The sequence below is a fragment of the Oncorhynchus clarkii genome, chromosome 4 (genome assembly GCF_045791955.1).
Source record: "Oncorhynchus clarkii lewisi isolate Uvic-CL-2024 chromosome 4, UVic_Ocla_1.0, whole genome shotgun sequence".
Classification (NCBI taxonomy): Eukaryota; Metazoa; Chordata; class Actinopteri; order Salmoniformes; family Salmonidae; genus Oncorhynchus; species Oncorhynchus clarkii.
The window spans coordinates 46,455,704-46,474,460 of record NC_092150.1 but is presented as its reverse complement, the minus strand read 5'-3'; the positions used below and the strand labels follow the sequence as shown (position 1 = coordinate 46,474,460).

At 41.1% G+C, this 18,757-nt stretch overlaps 1 protein-coding gene across 1 annotated transcript in view; it reads left to right on the top strand.

The window, feature by feature from the left end:
- The window catches only part of LOC139406893 (seizure protein 6 homolog), an 81,731-nt gene that overhangs the window by 16,120 nt on the left and 46,854 nt on the right, over positions 1–18,757 (top strand). Inside the window, exons 5-7 of the mRNA XM_071150028.1 lie at positions 16,780–16,972; positions 17,425–17,610; positions 17,880–18,063. Coding sequence (XP_071006129.1) covers positions 16,780–16,972; positions 17,425–17,610; positions 17,880–18,063 — 563 coding nt within the window. The remainder of the gene's footprint in view (positions 1–16,779; positions 16,973–17,424; positions 17,611–17,879; positions 18,064–18,757) is intronic.

The window sequence follows — 18,757 nt, the reverse complement described above, 5'->3', positions numbered from 1 at the left end:
TGATAGCAGTGATGTACTCTATGGCGATACAGATATCACTTATTATTGATATCTACTGTACATAGTTCATTGATGTGAATCACACTTCTGCTCTCTCATTTTTGCCTTACGGATTGTGGTTGTTGTGGATGGCTGTTCACAAATCTAAATGTGTATTTGAACCCAATAATGGTTGAATTCAACAAGTTTAAGCTGCCTATCAATCATTGTTTTTGAATCCAGTGGGCAGCCAGTGAAAAATGTGCTCTTGCAACAGTTGCATAGTGTGGATCCAAGCCTATCGAATAAAAGTGGGGCTTTTATTGCTCAATCTAATTCATGCTAATAAAAAAAATCCATAGGCATAATGGACACATGCTCGAACTTGCACACTTTTGATAGACTTAAAGGGGCAATCTGTAGTTGCAACATCCATTTTTCGATTTATAAATTATATATACAGTATATAAACACTACTGTTCAAAAGTTGAGTCACTTAAAAATGTCCTTGTTTTTGAAAGAAAAGCTAATTGTTTGTCCATTAAAATAACATGAAATGAATCAGGAATACAGTGTAGACATTGTTAATGTGGTAAATAACTATTGTACCTGGAAACGGCTGTTTTTTAATGGAATATCTACAGAGGCCCATTATCAGCAACCATCACTCCTGTGTACCAATGGCACGTTGTGTTAGCTAATCCAAGTTGATCATTTTAAAGGGCTAATTGATCATTAGAAAACCCTTTTGCAATTATGTTAGCACAGCTGAAAACTGTTGTTCTGCTTAAAGAAGCAATAAATCCAGCCATCTTTATACTAGTTGAGTATCTGGAGCATCAGCATTTGTGTGTTCGATTACAGGCTCAAAATGGCTAGAAACAAAGTACTTTCTTCTGAAACTCATCAGTCTATTCTTGTTCTGAGAAATTAAGGCTATTCCATGCGAGAAATTGCATGGTATAAGACTGTGTACTACTTCATTCACATGTCTACACTGTATTTCTGATCATTTGGATGTTATTGTAATGAACAAACATTTAGCTTTTCTTTAAAAAACAAGGACTTTCTAAGTGACCCCAAACTTTTCAACGGTAGTGTATACCCATTGATACTTGAGTAATATAACTTAGATATCACTCATGAGCTTAGTTCAACTGTCACACTGCTGAGAACCTAAAATATAAGCTTGTTTTATTCCAATGTTTGTAAACATTGTAAATGTAAACAAACACTGTATAGCCTCAAAACAAATACATGTGTATCATGGATGGTCAGTCCTTGCATCCATAGCTCTGTCTATTAATCCGAGAATGGTTACATTTCTCCAGGCCTATCCCTCAGCTTTTTTCTAAAACAGAGGCGGAGCTCCCGTTTTGCTATTGTTCCCTCTGTAGATTTGCCCTTTAAACAGCTGCATATTATCAAGATATTAACGTTTCACCAACAAAAAGGTAAACAATAGGCCTACAGCAAATACAGCATATGGCATTCATTTTTTACATGTAAATAGCACTTTCAGTAGTGCTCAAAGCATGCCATTCCATGAAAGCAGTTTTTTTTTTCCAACTCGAATCAATAAGCCCAATCAGTCCTCCATGACAACAAAATCATAAACAACAGAGTAGGGCTGGCTAATAAGTCCTTCGTTTTTTTGGTCATGCTCAGGTAAAACAATTTGGCTAATCTATACTTCCATATGTGACCTGATTCAGGAAACTAGGTGTATGTCGCAAGTCACGACTTCACAGGAGAGCCGTTTAAATGTATAACTTTTTTTTTTTGAATCAAAATGCGTTTTTGGGCAGAAATGCCTTCTTGAGCATGTGCACTTTCATGTGCCTCAATAACAAACTTGTATGCTATCTGTAAATACGAATACAATTGTTAAATTACGGGCCTTGTTGGATAAGCCACAGAATAAGCTGGCAACCTTCCCACTAGCCATGATTGGCTGAGATAATGAGTGGGCTGAACATGCCGATAGAGGTGTTTGGATTGGTCTGCCAAAGAAGCTTGTCAGTCTGTGTTAGTAATCCTGTCGAAAGCGGCTTTTTGTATTGTGTAGTGGAGCTGCATAAGTGTGGCTCTCCACTTTTTGGAGGATCAAGTTTTGAAATCAGTGGAATTAGACTATGATAGCTAATAAGATGGAGGAAACACCTGTCTCCGGATTACATCTTCAAACTAAGGGCAACAGTGACATGGCATTCCTGACACAATAATATATACAGGTAAGATAGCTAGCTACATTTTCAGATATTACACGTTTTCTAATTTTGGCAGAAATTGTTTTCATTTCAAGCTAAAGTGTACTGTTAGCTAGCTAACTAAGGTTAGCTGGCTGGCTCCCTAGCTGATGTTATCATTAATTTCCTAGAGCCATTTGCTGTTCTAGTTAGCTAACATTGAACATGGTTGGTTAGCTCCCAGCACTGTGCCATTGTTGGCACTGTTCATTGTTGTTTAACTAGCTAACATTAGCTGGCTGACTCATTAGCTAACATTATGTGATGTGTGTGAACTTACACTTTGTTTACCTAGCTAGATAACGTAAACTCACCCCATTCCATACAAATGTGCGCATCCGCAACATTCAAACGAGGATACGAAGAAAACTAATGGGACTGTAGCGACTGTGTTGACTTCAAAATCGGGGGGGGGGGGGGGTGAACTAGGTTTCTATTCAAGCGTTGATCGACATGGTAATGGCTCTATAGTATTGGGGAAAAGCTGAAAAAACGGACCCTTCGTTACATCGGGACGTGTCATGTCGTAACGTACAGCGCGCATAAAGCAACTATTTCTGTCTTACAATCTTTCTCCACCAGGTGTAGCACTACTCTCATCCTTTAAAAACAAGAAATGGACCGTGACGGGGGTAAGGGGGCCTAGTCATTTTTTTGCGTCAACATTGCATGCGATCATCATTCTCAAAGCCGCTGTTTATTTCTAAGATCACTTTAGCACTGCCCTAAATACCCGATTCAAATTTGACACAAACCTTCAAATAGGTATGTAATGACACATTATATAAACTCTTTATAGTGTTTTATTTATATTTTAGAGGCGATAAGGTGATCAGTTGGACAGATCGAGTGAAAAAAAGGCGTTTTCCCACACATCTCCTCTCCTTCTCACCATCACGCATTAGTTTTGCTTCCCCACCCGCCATTTTTAAAAAAGACCCGACGGGGCTCATTGCCTGCTTGAATTATGCAGAAACGGGCAGTGTTTAGGTCATGTAATTGATTATGTTGGAAAGGGGAGAAATTGTGCTTTACAGTGGTATTGACATTACAGTTGATCTGGAAGTATTACGTTTTGGGGCGCTAAAATAAGGGAAATTGTACGGACCAAGGCGATGTACAAGTTTACGTTACATTGTTTACCTAGCAAGCTATATGTCTAATGCTAAAGTGTACTGTTAGCTAGCTAACGTTAGCTGGCTGGCTCCCTAGCTGACGTTATTCATCTTTTCCCAGAGCCGTGTGCTGTTCTAGTTAGAGCCTAATGCTAGCTGGCTAACAATGAACATGGTTGGTTAGCTCCCAGCACTATGTTATTGTTGGCACTGTTCATTGTTTAACTATTTAATGTTGGCTGGCTGGCTCGTTAGCTAACGTTACGTGATGTGTGTACAACACCCGTTGAATATGGCCGGTGTCTGCAAGCGCAATGAAATTGTTGCCATTGGTTAGGGTGTTTTCATTCTATCCAGAGGTAAACAAATCATCGTCCAGAGCGTGCGCTTCGAGAGCGAAATGAGATGGGTGGGGCTAAAGCTTAGGGTGAGGGTGTGAACAATGCTGAATGGGTGTAGACAAAGAGCTCTTCACTAGCTAGTAAAACATTCAAAGGCGATTTTCTCAAAAGTGAGTTTACAAGTTGATCAACTATCAAAGCAGAATTACTTTCCTATTGTTCCTCAAATGCAGTGTATGATATACCATTTTGTAGCTCTGAGTCTCTACTTTTATCTAATGTAAAAAACATAATTTCGGCCTCCTGGGTGGCGCAGTGGTCTAGGGCACTGCATCGCAGTGCTAGCTGTGCCACCAGAGACTCTGGTGACGCCTAGCGTCGTCCGGGTTAGGGAGGGTTTGGCCGGTAGGGATATCCTTGTCTCATCGTGCAATAGCGACTCCTGTGGCGGGCCGGGCGCAGTGCACGCTAACCAGGTCGCCAGGTGCACGGTGTTTCCTCCGACACATTGGTGCGGCTGGCTTCCGGGTTGGATGCACGCTGTGTTAAGAAGCAGTGCGGTTTGGTTGGGTTGTGTTTCGGAGGACGCATGGCTTTCGACCTTCGTCTCTCCCTAGCCCGTACGGGAGTTGTAGCGATGAGACAAGATAGTAACTACTAACAATTGGATACCGCGAAATTGGGGACAAAAGAGGGTAGAATAAATAAAATGTTAAATAAATGTTAAAAATGTTGTTTCATAAGACCGAATCCAGGTGGTGTTTAACACATTTCCAAGTCCTATTCTTGAATATCAAGGGGTATAACATGAAAAAAAGTACTTCCCTGAAAACAGTTGGATGGACTCATTCCTGTAGAGTATCTTCTGTTTCCAGAAGATGTCAAAGTTATCAATACAAGTGACTCAAGCAGAGCTACAGTAGTCTTTTAGCAAGATGTGAAATGCCATCAGTCTGCTGAATCTTTCACATCCACTTCCAACGATGGTACCGGGCCTGAAATTATTGGCTGTTTTTTGGAGTCTTTTAATGCTAAAATCCGTTCTTTAAAATCAATTTTCAAATGTTCCGAGCTAGCCCTCCTGATGTCGTTTGACCACACATGGACTACAACAGTGTCAGCTCCCGGCATCTGTGGTAGAATAGTCGGAAGCAGTCTTATTATATCCTGTACTTGTGCTCCTGGTAGCAGAGGGTTTTTGGCTTGGGGACCGAGATGTTTCTCACCATAGAGCTGCCTATGATGACAGCCGGTGATGTTGAATGGGCCGGTCTCTCAGGCAGCCTCACAGCCTGGTGAAACTGGGAGCTCCGAGGATCTGAACCTGAGGTAGAAGCCACCGGAGAGGGAGAGAGAGCCGAGGACAAAGACGCAGTTACCTCCGGATCCGATCTTGATTGGGAAACCACCACAGACGATGTCTCCAGAACCTCTGGATCCAGGGCATAAAAGCTGTTTCTGGTCTGTGTCAGTTCCAGGCTCAACATCTCCATGGAGACCTTTGTTGCCAGAGAATGCCTTCTTCGACTTCCACGGTGAGTGATGTACCTCCATGGCTGGTTGGTTGGGTTGAGATCAGCTTCGTTCTCCAGGGAAGGGGGAGACCCCTTCGGGGATGGAACCCTGCCTAGCGGCGAAACTTCCACCAGACCAGAGTGGCGTCCGGCTACTGGGATGGAAGAAAAATAAAAAGTAGGTGGGCGTGGGTTCCCCAGTAGCTTATGTAGGTTTGCTACTTGCTTGCTAGAAGTGGCTACTTCGCTCCTGTAGTCCTCCGTAAGCAAGCAGTTGCTACATTGACATTCAACACCGTCCTGGATCAAAGCAAAGTAAACACAGCTCCTGCAACGTTGGAAACGTTCAATAGCGGCCTCCATTTGAGTCCACAGAGCCAGCTAGGCTAGCTAGGCTTTTGCATCTCTCCCCTATATGGAATCTTGCAGGATCCCGGGACAGATAGCAGCACTCACAGCAATTTAGCCCAACAGAGCCGCAGGATTCAAAATAAAATAAAAAATATATGAAAACACTGTCAGCTTTTAAACCGAGGTCTTTAGTTCAGGTTTCAGCATTCGACAGGTTTCGGTTTTGGTCGTACGACCAACAATACAACTTTCCCGAATTGGATCCTTTGTTTGTACCCCCCAGGGCAATTTCCCTTATCCAGAGTCTGCTCCAAAACATCACAGAAGAGGTATTCGCAGTGGACTTCTAGTCCAACTTAAGAGGCGTGAACACCATCCACCGCTGAGTATATTATTCGGTAATGTTCAGTCTCTGGATAATTAAGTAGACGAGCTCAGGGCATGGATCTCCTTCCAGAGAGACATCAGGGATTGTAACATTCTCTGTTTCCTGGAAGTTTTTTTTTGCACCGAACAAGAGCACACAGCACAGAGCAGGAGATATGAAGTGCAGATAACAAACCCTTAACAGACACCATGGAATAATATTTAACAGGGATGAAAAGAAAGGCGGAGAGAGACGGAGATAATGAGACAAACGTAAGTCTCCCGAAAGCTAAGACGAGGAAATATGACGAAGCGTATGTAGCGCTTGGCTTCACTGTGACTACGGTGGGAGACGAGGAAAGACCGGTATGTTTACTGTGTCTAAAAATGTTGGCAGCGGACAGCATCAAGCCAAATAAATTAAGGCGTCATTTAAAGACATTACACCCCAATCACGCTGATAAGCCGCTTGAGTTTTTTCAGCGAAAACGTGCCGAATATTGCCAACAATCGTCCCGCTTTGTGAATGCTACTTCAGTAAACCAGAGAGCACTGTTAGCATCATATAAGGTGGCGTACCAAATTGCTCAGTGCAAAAAAAAAACACTCCATAGCAGAGGAGCTGATACTGCCTGCAGCATTAGACATGGACTCTGTCATGCTGGATGACGCAAGTGCTGCAAAAATAAAAACTATCCCTCTGTCCAATGACACTGTCGCCAGACGTATAAATGACATTACTAACGATCTTAAAGAACAGCTGGTAGATAAACTCAAAGACAAACGCTTTGCCTTACAGTTCGATGAAGCAACTGACAGCAACAAAGACTGTTTGTTTATCTCTTATGTACGTTTTGAAATGACAAACTCCCTGTGTGAGGATCTACTTTTTTGTAAATATGTCAGAGACAGAGCCACAGCTGAAGAGCTATTCAGAATGCTGGACTGCTTCCTGACTGAGAATGGGCTAGAGTGGGAGAACTGCATTGGTGTTTGCAGTGATGGTGCACAGACCATGGCAGGGATGAGAAAAGGACTTTGGGCACTCATCAAGAAGGCCTCACCTAATGCTGAGTGGACACACTGTTATACACAGAGAAGCACTGGCATCAAGGTACCTTTCCTCTGAATTAGGTGAGGTTATGACTGACATTGTAGGTGTAGTCAATTTTATAAAGACCAGACCACTAAAAACAAGAGTCTTCTCTGCTATCTGTGAGGAGACGGGAGCTGAACATCAAGCTGTGCTGTTTCACAGTGAAGCAAGGTGGCTGTCACGAGGAAAAGTCTTGTCCCGAGTTTTTGAGCTCAGAAAGCAGATAAAAATGTTTTCGGAGCAGGAGCACAAGTATGACCTTGCAGAAAATTTTTGTGATGAGAACTTCCTGGCAAAACTGGCCTACCTGAGTGACATATTTGGAAAGCTAAATTAACTAAATCTACAGCTTCAAGGAAAAGATAAACACCTCCCTCAGGTCACAGACAAGATCAGCTCTTTCACTCGAAAGCTTGCAAAGTGGGGCAGGCGACTTGATGAAGGAAATACTGATTCATTCGAGAACCTGCATGAATTTGCTGACACTACTGACTATGATGACACCTCAGTGATTCCATATATTAAGGAACATATTTCATCACCACTTAAAAAGTACTTCCCTGAAAACAGTTCCCAATATGACTGGGTGAGAGATCCTTTCAATGCACCAGCTCCAACTGGTTTCAGCTCAGCAGAGGAGGACCAGTTCATTGATATGACGGCTGACTCCACATTGAGACTGAGGTTCACATCACAGACACTGAGTGAAATCTGGCTGAGTGTAGAGAGGCAGTATCCACTCTTAGGGCAGAGGGCCATGGGCATTCTTCTTCCTTTTGCAACATATTATCTTTGTGAGACTGGCTTCTCTGCTGTTGCTGCACTGAAGACCAAGTACAGGTCCCAGATAAACATTGAGCAGGAGCTGAGAGTTGCAGTATCATGCTTCAAACCTCGCTTCGAAGAGCTGTGCTCTGCAAAACGTGCTCATTGTAGCCATTAACCTCTAGCGTCGAGCAATCCCGTATCCTGGAGCGTAATCATAGCCTCAAGCTCATTACCATAACGCAACGTTTCTTATTCATGAAAATCGCAAATGAAATGAAATAAATATATTGAAACACAAGCTTAGCCTTTTGTTAACAACACTGTCATCTCAGATTTTCAAAATATGCTTTAACCTCTAGCACTTAGCCATCCCGGATCCGGGAGCGTGAATACAGACTCAAGCTCATTACCATAACGCAACGTTAACTATTCATGAAAATCGCAAATGAAATGAAATAAATATGCCATCTCTCAAGCTTAGCCTTTTGTAAACAACACTGTCATCTCAGATTTTCAAAATATGCTTCTCAACCATAGGAAAACAATCATTTGTGTAACAGTAGCTAGCTAGCGTAGCATTTAGCGTTAGCATTAGCGTTAGCATCCAGCAGGCAACATTTCAACAAAAAACAAGAAAAGCCTTCAAATTAAATAATTTACCTTTGAAGAACTTCGGATGTTTTCAATGAGGAGACTCTCAGTTAGATAGCAAATGCTCAGTTTTTCCAATAATATTCTTTGTGTATTAGAAATAGCTTCGTTTTGTACATCACATTTGGCTACCAAAAAAAAACGAAAATTCAGTCCTCAAAACGCGAACTTTTTTCCAAATTAACTCCATAATATCGACTGAAAACATGGCAAACGTTGTTTAGAATCAATCCTCAAGGTGTTTTTCACATATCTCTTCGATGATATATCGTTCGTGGAAGCCTGGTTTCTCCTCTCTATCAAATGGAAAAATACTTGCACCTGGCGTTGCGCACCAATTTCGACGCAGGACACCAGGCGGACACTTGGAAAATGAAGTCTCTTATGGTCAATCTTCCAATGATATGCCTACAAATACGTCACAATGCTGCCGACATCTTGGGGGAACGGCAGAAGGTCTAAGCTTATTCCTGTCGCATTCACAGCCATATAAGGAGACATTAGAAAACAGAGCTTCAGAAATTCTGCTCATTTCCTGTTTGACGTTTCATCTTGGTTTCGCCTGTAGAATGAGTTCTGGGGCACTCACAGACAATATCTTTGCAGATTCTGAAACTTCAGAGTGTTTTCTTTCCAAAACTGTCAATAATATGCATAGTCGAGCATCTTTTCGTGACAAAATATTGCGCTTAAAACGGGAACGTTTTTTATCCAATAATGAAATAGCGCCCCCATAGACTCAACTGGTTAACCAAAGCTACACAAGCATTTGTGTAAGAGTATTGATAGCCTAGCATAGCATTAAGCCTAGCATTCAGCAGGCAACATTTTCACAAAAACAAGAAAAGCATTCAAATAAAATAATTTACCTTTGAAGAACTTCGGATGTTTTCAATGACGAGACTCTCAGTTAGATAGCAAATGTTCATTTTTTCCAAAAAGATTATTTGTGTAAGAGAAATAGCTCCGTTTTGTTCATCACGTTTGGCTAAGAAAAAAAAACGAAAATGCAGTCAACACAACGCCAAACTTTTTTCCAAATTAGCTCCATAATATCAACAGAAACATGGCAAACGTTGTTTGGAATCAATCCTCAAGGTGTTTTTCACAATTCTATTCGATGAAAAATCATTCCTGGCAGTCGGTTTCTCATCAAAGGCAAACGGAAAAATACTGCAGCTGGAGATTACGCAATAATTGCGACGGAGGACACCAAGCGACCACTGGTAGATGTAGTCTCTTATGGTCAATCTTCCAATGATATGCCTAAAAATATGTCACAATGCTGCAGACACCTTGGGGAAAACGTGGAAAACGTAAGCTGACTCCTAGCTCCTCCACAGCCATATAAGGAGTCATTGAAATGAGGCGGTTTCAAAAAATGCGGCACTTCCTGATGGATTTTTTATTTGGGTTTCGCCTGTAACATCAGTTCTGTGGCACTCACAGACAATATCTTTGCAGTTTTGGAAATGTCAGAGTGTTTGCTTTCCAAAGTCAATTATATGCATAGTCGAGCATCTTTTCGTGACAAAATATCTTGTTTAAAACGGGAACGTTTTTCATCCAAAAATTAAAAGAGCGCCCCTTATATCGAAGAAGTTAATCCTGACCTCCTCATTTTGATTTTAAAGAATCTGCACTAATTGTTTTATTCATTTTTGTTTTATAGGTCAAAGTGTTTCATATATTGTGCTCCTGAGTTAATGTTGCTGATCATTTTGAATGTATTATTATTTATTGATTATATTCAATTTTATTTTTTAGTATCAAATGGTCAAAGAAAAATTACAGTTTAAATAAGATTTTTTTTTTTTTTTACATTTCAGGCAAATTGATGCACTTTAAGTATTTTATGTTACAGACTAAAAAACAATGTTAATAAAGTTATTCTTTGTTGTAAGTTAATTTATATTTCTTTATTTTGTTTTTTTGTTTTCTTTAATGTTAATAAGGATACAATGTTATGCAGAGGTGTACTTATAACAATTTTATAGACAAATGATACTATTTACAGTCGCGGCGGAGAGTTGGGGGGCGCAAAATAGAAAATAATTGAGAAGCACTGGGTTAGAGTCACAGCCGTGCATATTCCCCTCAAGCCGATAGCACGTCTGCCCTCAAGGAACTACACTGGACTTTATGCAAACTGGAAACCACATATCCCGTGGCCACGTTTATTGTAGCTGGGGATATTAACAGAGCAAATTTGAGGAAAACGCAACCGAAGTTCTACCAACACAATGACCAGCGCGAGTACTACATTCCTATAGGCAGTAACTGAAACAGGAAGTATCCATGATAAGGTCTAGTCAAAGCTGGTCTGCCCAATCGGAATCCATGCTTCAAGATTGTTTTGATCACGTGAACTGGGATATGTTATGGGTAGCCTTTGAGAATAACATAGATGAATACACGGATACGGTGACTGAGTTCATCAGGAAGTGTTTAGGAGATGTGACTATGTAAACCTAACCAAACCAGAAACTGTGTATAGATGGTAGCAATCACGCAAAACTGAAAGCGTGAACCACCACATTTAACCATGGCAAGGTGACTGGCAATATGGCTGAATACAAACAGTGTAGTTATTCCCTGCGTAAGGCATTAAAACAGGCAACACGTCAGTACAGAGTCAAAGCAGAGTCGCAATTCAACGGCACAGACATTAGATGTATGTGGCAGGATCTACAGACAATCACGGACTACAAAAGGAAAACTAGCCACATCGCAGACCCAATGTCTTGCTCCCGGACAAGCTAAACACCTTCTTCGCCCGCTTTGAGGATAACACAGTGCCACCGACGTGGGCCGCTACCAAGGACTGCAGCTCTCCTTCTTCGTGGCTGACGTGAGTAAGACATTTAAACGTGTTAACCATCGCAAGGCTGCCAGCCCAGACGGCATCCTTAGCCACATCTTAAGAGTACGCGCAGACCAGCTGGCTGGAGTATTTATGGACATATTCGATCTCTGCCTTTCTCAGTCTGCTGTCCCCACTTGCTTCAATATGTCCACCATTGTTCCTGTATCCAAGAAAGCAAAGGTCACTGAGCTAAATGAAATTATTTCACTTCTAAAAGTGTGAGGGAAAATCCAAGATGTAGAACAGAGCAGTTGTTCACGAAGGCTGTCAACAGATGAAGTGCTTTGAGAGGCTAGTTAACCTACCAGTGAAATAGAGGGCGCCAAATTCAAACCACAGAAATCTCATAATTACAATTCCTAAAATGTACATCATTTTAAAGCTTTTCTTTGTTGTTAATCCCACCAAAGTGTCCGATTTCAAATAGGCTTTTCAGCGAAAGCACTACAAACTATTATGTTAGGTCTCCACCAAACCACAATAAGCACAGCCATTTTCCAGCAAAATATAGCCTTCACAAAAACCAGAAATAAAGATAAAATGAATCACTAACCTTGAATTATCTTCATCAGATGACACTCATAGGACTTCATGTTACACAATACATGTATGTTTTGTTTGATTAAGTTCATATTTATATTTTAAAAATCCGAGTTTACATTGGCGAGTTAGATTCACTAGTTCCAAAAACTTCAAGTGATTTTGCATAGCCCCATCATTCAACAGAAATACTCATCATAAATGTAGATGATAATACAAGTTATACACATGGAATTATAGATATACCTCTCCTTAATGCAACCGCTGTGTCAGATTTCAAAAAAACTTTACGGAAAAAGAAAAGCATGCAATAATCTGAGACGGCGCTCAAAGTAAAAATACCACAGCTGCAACGATTGCATCAACATAAACAAGAAATTACATGATAAATATTCCCTTACCTTTGATGATCTACATCAGAAAGCACTCCAGGAATCCCAGGTCCACAATAAATGTTTGTTTTGTTCGAAAATGTCCAAATACCTTCTTTTGTTAGGCGTTTGGTCTACTCATCCAAACGTTAATTCTGGTCAGCGTTATATCGGTCGAAAACTTCAAAAAGTGATATTACCGGTCGAAGAAACATTTCAAACTAAGTACAGAACCAATCATTAGGATGTTTTTAACATATAGCTTCAATAAAGTTCCAACCGGAGTATTCCTTCTTGTCTACGTGAGCAATGGAACGCAACTGACTGCCATGAGGGAAAAGTGCATCACAAAATGGCTGCTTGATGGACATCTGATATATTCTGCTCTCATTCACTCCCACAACAACATAGAAGCCTTATTATAATTTATATTGATGGTTGACATCTAGCAGAACTCCTAGGCAGTGCAACATCACTGGGGGATTTCATTGGGGGACTGAATACATACAAGCTCAGATTTCTGACTTCTTGTTTTGATTTCAACTCAGGATTTTGCGGTTACTAGTCCAACACTCTAACCACTAGGCTACTAGGCTATCCTGCCGCCCCAATGAGTTCTGTTATACTCACAGACATCATTCAAACAGTTTTAGAAACTTCAGAGTGTTTTCTACCCACTAATAATAATATGCAAATATTAGCAACTATTGAGGAGCAGGCCGTTTCATCCAAGCTACTCAATACTGCTCCTGCAGCCATAAGAAGTTAACAAGATGTTTATCTTTCATTTGCTGTATTGGACTTGTTAATGTGTGAAAGTTACATATTTCTAAAAAATATTTTGGAATTTCGCGCGCTGCCTTTTCAGTGGAATGTTGTCGAAGAAAGGTTAAAGCTAGGAGCAAGATTAAAAAACAGCTTCTATCTTAAGGCCATCAGACTGTTAAATAGCCATCACTCGTCGGCTTCCACCCGGTTAAGCAATCCTGCACCTTAGAGGCTGCTGCACTATATACATAGACTTGGAATCACTGGCCACTTTAATAATGCAACACTCGTCACTTTAATAATGTTTACATACTGCTTGACTCATGTCATATGTATATACTGTATTCTATTCTACTGTATTTTAGTCAATGCCACTCCAACATTGCATGATCTAATAGTTATATATTTCTTAATTAGATTATTTTACTTTTAGATGTGTGTTTTGTTGTGACTCGTTTTTAGATGCTACTGTACTGTTAGATACTACCAGACAAGAATTTTGCCACACCCGCAATAACATTTGCTAAATATGTGTATGTGACCCATACAATTGTATTTGATTTGATAGCAGTGGGTGTAAAGCCATTATACAAAGGTTTTTCCATGAACAGACTATGATCGATAATGTCAAAGCCGCATTGCAGTCTAACAAAACAGCTCCCACAATATTTTTATAATCAATTTCTCTCAGCCTATTATCAGCCATTTGTGTAAGTGCTGTGCTTGTTGAATGTCCTTCCCTATGAGCGTGCTGAAAGTCTGTTGTCAAATTTTTTACAGTAAAATTGCATTGTATTTGGTCAAATATTTTTTTTCTCCAAAACTGTACTAATGGGTTACAGGCTGATTGGTCAGCTATTTGAGCCATTAAAGGGGTTTTTACTCTTCTTGGGTAGCGGAATTACTTTTGCTTCCCTCCAGGCCTGAGGGAACCCACTTTCTAGTAGGCTTAGATTGAAGATATGGCAAATACGAATGGCAATATCGTCCGCTATTATCTTCAGTCATTTTCCATCCAAGTTGTCTTACAAGTCTTACAAGCGTCTTACAAGACCCCAATAATTTTTCACCTCTTCCACACTAACTTAAGAGAATTCAAAATTACAAGGCTTGTCTTTTGTAATTTGATCAGTTATACTTGTCAGCATTTGTTGCAAGCATGCCATGCCTAAGTTTACTAATCTTTCCAATTAATTTTTTTTTAAAGTAAATGGCAATATCAATGTCTGTTGTGATGAGTTTGCCTTTTTTCCCATAACGTCTTTATATAATTTATCTTTGTTTCATACTATAATTTCTTCTTTTTATTCCGTTTAGTCACATGATTTCTCAATTTGCAGTATGTTTGCCAATCGGTTGTGCATCCAGACTTATTTTCTATACCTTTTGCCTCATCCCTCTCAACCATAACATTTTTAAATTCCTCATGAATCCACAGGAATTTAACAGTCATACAGTAATTTTCTTAATGGGTGCATGCTTATTAGTAACTGGAATAAGCAATTTCATAAATGTGTTAAGTGCAGCATCTGGTTGCTCCTCATTACACACCACATACCATAAAATATTATTTACATCGTCAACATAGGAATCACTACAAAACTTCTTGTATGACCTCTTATAAGCTATATTAGGCCCAGCCTTTGGAACTTTGGTTTTCCTACTATATTGTGATCATTACATCCAATGTTGTTGGGTACTGCTTTAAATGTCTGCAGCATTAGTAAAGATGTGACCAACACATGTTAATGATTTCATTCCCGTGCTGATTGTAACTACCCTGGTATGTTGACTGATAACCTGAAACAGGTTGCATGCACTGGTTACAGTTTGAAGCTTTTTCCTGAGTGGGCAACTGAGTGGGCAATATAACTCTCTGTTGATATCACATACATTATCAAGCATTTCACACATATTATCCAGATACTGACTGTTAGCACTTGGTGGTCTATAGCAGCTTCCCATAAGAATGGGCTTTAGGTGAATCAGATGAACCTGTAGCCATATTACTGCAACAGTGTTTAACATGAGATCCTCTCTAAGCTTTACAGGAATGTGATTCTGAATATAAACAGCAACACCTCCACCATTGGCATAAGTTTTTTCTGTTCATTTTATAACCATGTATTGCTGCCACTGTATCATCAAAGGCATTATCTAGGTGAGTTTCAGAGAATATGAATATGAATGCCGTCTTACAAGCAAGTTAATGATTTCATGAACTTCTTAGGCTACATATGTTAATAAGGGCAATTTTTTCACATTTTTCTGGGGTTCGTGATTGTTTTCAATGCTTCACTGGGAGGCTTAGCAGAAATAGACATGCTCCTGTTATTTATGTTTGAGCTGATAGTGCAGGGTGAGCTGCACACAATGGATTTCCTACTAGGGCACACTGTGTCAGTGCTAACAGTTTAACTCTGGTTCATTTTACTGCATACAATAGCTGTAGGCTTAACAGAGGCATTCAGGGCCGTTAGAGGGACATAAATTATGTTACTTACATTGTGTCTGCCAACGCCCCTGGGATAATGTACATTTGCTGCAGCTTTATGATAACTCAGAGACACAATGGTAGGGATTAACTGAGCTGGGCTTGGGTCACTGAGTCCAGGAGTAAATATGATTCAGATGGACATCATTTCTACAGGAAATGTAGAAAGTTTCCAGAAGGTGTCAAAGTTGTCTATAGAGCTACAGCACTATTTTAGCCAGGTGTGTAATGCCAGTATTCAGCTGAATCTTTCACACCCGCTACCCTATGATGGTACCGGACCTGAATAATTTGGCGCTTTTTCAGTTCGTTAAAATCCATTTTGAGAATTTCCGAGCTAGCCCTCCTAATGTCGTTTGACCCCACATGGAATACGACAGCGTCAGCTCCCAACTGTCGTAGAAATGTCGAAAGCAGCCTTGTAATGTCCTGTACTCATAATCCAGGATAGCACAGAGTTTTTGCCCTGGGAACTATGATTTATTTTTACCATAAAACTGGCAATGACGACAGCTGGTGCAATAGCTGAGGAGGAACGTCTGTTCTTTCGCCTCAACTGATTTCGCAAACCCCTCGAGGACCGAAGGGCCCGATGGACCGGAGCCAGCTGTAGTATCCATTGTGGATGATGAATGGACTGGAGTCTCAGACAGCCTCACAGTGGATCTGAACCCGAGGTAGAAGCCACCGGAGAGGGAGACCAGACAGAGGCGCAGGTACCTCTGGATCCGATCTCGAATTGGAAGCCCCCAGGGAAGAAGGTGCCGAAACCTCTGGATCCAGGGCGGCGAAGCTGTTTCTAGTCTGTGTCCGGTCCAGGCTTAACATCTCCAAGGAGGCCCTCGTTGCCAGAGGACCCTGCTTTCGAGTTCCACTGCAAGTGTTATATCTCCATGGCTGGTTGGTAGGATTGAGAACAGGAACATCCACCAAGTCATCCAGGAGCATCCCACCAACTCCATTCTCCAGGGAAGGGGGAGACCCCTTCTGAGAGGGATCGCTGCAGAGTACCAGCCAGTCAGCTGTGGGGAGCAGACACTTCCACCAGGCTAGAGCGGTGTCCGGCTATTGGGGTAGAAGAGAAAGAAAAAGTAGGCAGGTGTAGATTCCCCAGCTACCTGTTTGCTAAGAGTACCTACTTCACCCCTGTAGTCCTCTGCAAGCAAACAGTTGCAGTTTACATCATGTGAAATCCATTCGACATTGTGTAGAACCAGTTTTGAATAATGTATACATGTTGGTTAGGCATTTTTACTCCTCAATGATTCCTTAATGAATCACTAGATGTCCACCATCTCCCCTCTCCCCAGGTGAAGAAAGTAAACCTATCCAAGGACGAGTCCCTGACTATCCTTGGCTATGGCGGGACGGGACCAGAACTCTTAGCCAATGAGACCCTGATGCGTGAGGGTCAGGTGATTCGAAGCTCAACCAATCAGGTGCAGATTTACTACCGCAGTCTCCGGCAGACTGATCATGGTGTGTTCAGCCTACACTATCAAGGTAAATTCAGAGTGGCGTCTTTTCTTTTTCCAAGAAAACATGTTTGAGTCAATACAATGGTTTTATAAGGGTGCTGTCCACAACAAGGAGGGGAAGCACACCAAACTTGAGGTGATTATTCTAGTTTAATAAAAATTAAAAAGTGAAACGACTACTCAAATTTCGCATGAATACATTATCAAGATGTATCACATCCGGCCGTGTTTTAGAGTCCCAGGTTTGGCCAGGGTAGGCCGTTATTGTAAATAAGGATTTGTTCTTAGCTGACTTGCCGAGTTAAAATAAAGGTTAAATATATATTTTGTAATAAAACAAGTTATTCCACCCCAGTGAGCGCTTTGAGTGTGATGGTTTGTTCACATGTCATCCTGCCTTGTTTTGTACAATTGATCTGTAGCACTCTCTCTTTCTTCTATCTTTCTCACTCCCTTAATCTGTCCTACATGCAACAGCCTTCCTCCTCTCCTGCATGTTCCCTCTTTCTCCTGATGGAGGGGGTGTGACAGTAACGGACATCCACCCCGGAGGCCATGCCCACTTCCACTGTGACCCTGGCTTCCAGGTCAGGGGCCACGAGGTAGCCACCTGCTTGAACATGACTCAACCCCATTGGAGCTCTCCTGAACCTCAGTGTGTGGGTTAGTGTTCGCTATCTTCTGACTGTAGAATCTTTGACCATGTCAATAGGATACAATAATTGTCTGGCCTGCACAGAAAATGTGTTTCCTGAAACGCACAATGCAACTTTGTTTTGGCCAGTATGGGTACTGTGAGCTCATTGGAAATTGTTTGTCCACGGAAGGCCCCACATCTCACACAGTTGAGGGAAGTTTCTGTGGCTGGCCCCAATGCTAGTGTCCACACACAGTGTACATAACTGATGACACTTGTTCTTCCCAACTGTTAGCTGTGTCATGTGGAGGGTGGATCCGAAACGCGACCGTGGGTAGAATCTTCTCGCCGCCTCCTCCATCTACGAGTAACCATAGCAACAGCAATAATCTGAGCTGCCATTGGCTACTGGAGGCCAAGGAGGGACACAGGCTTCACCTCCACTTTGAGAGGGTTGCGCTGGACGAGGACAATGATAAGTAAGTTAAGATGTTAAAGGGGCAATCTGCAATTGCTACATCCATTGTTTTACTTTTAAATTATATATATACACCCTTTGATCCTTAAGGAATGTAACTTATAAATGCCTCATGAGCTTAGTTCAACTGTCTTACCCCATCATTACCCAAAATATAACCTTGTTTTTACTTCTATCTAATTGTAAACAAACACTGTATAAAGTCCAAACATGTTCAAGTCATATGGATGGTCAGTCTGTGAATTTGAGAGTGGTTACATGTCTCCAGCCCCATCCCTCAGCTATTTACCAAATCAGTGGCATGGTAAAAGCTGTGTTATTGTTCAAACTGCAGATTCAGCTGCTCAATTCCACATGAATAATGTAAAACCGATCTTAGTACAATTCTATTTTCTAACCCAGTACTGTGTATTGGTTGGATAATAACTTACTTCTCATGGACTTTGAAAAAGTGAAGTTGCAAAAGTACAACAATAATTTGGCTGCATTGTATTGTGAGTTCAGCATAGACTATCATAGGCTGATCCTGTATAAATGCTGGTTTTGCTGGTGACCAGCCTTCACTGTGTTTTTGCTGGTGACCTGCCTTCGCTGTGTTTTGGACACTAGTGTTAGTTTTCACTCTGTTTGTCATAACCTAACAGACAACTAGTCAAAGCTCAAACCAAGTTTTTACCCGACTTGTCTAGTTAAAT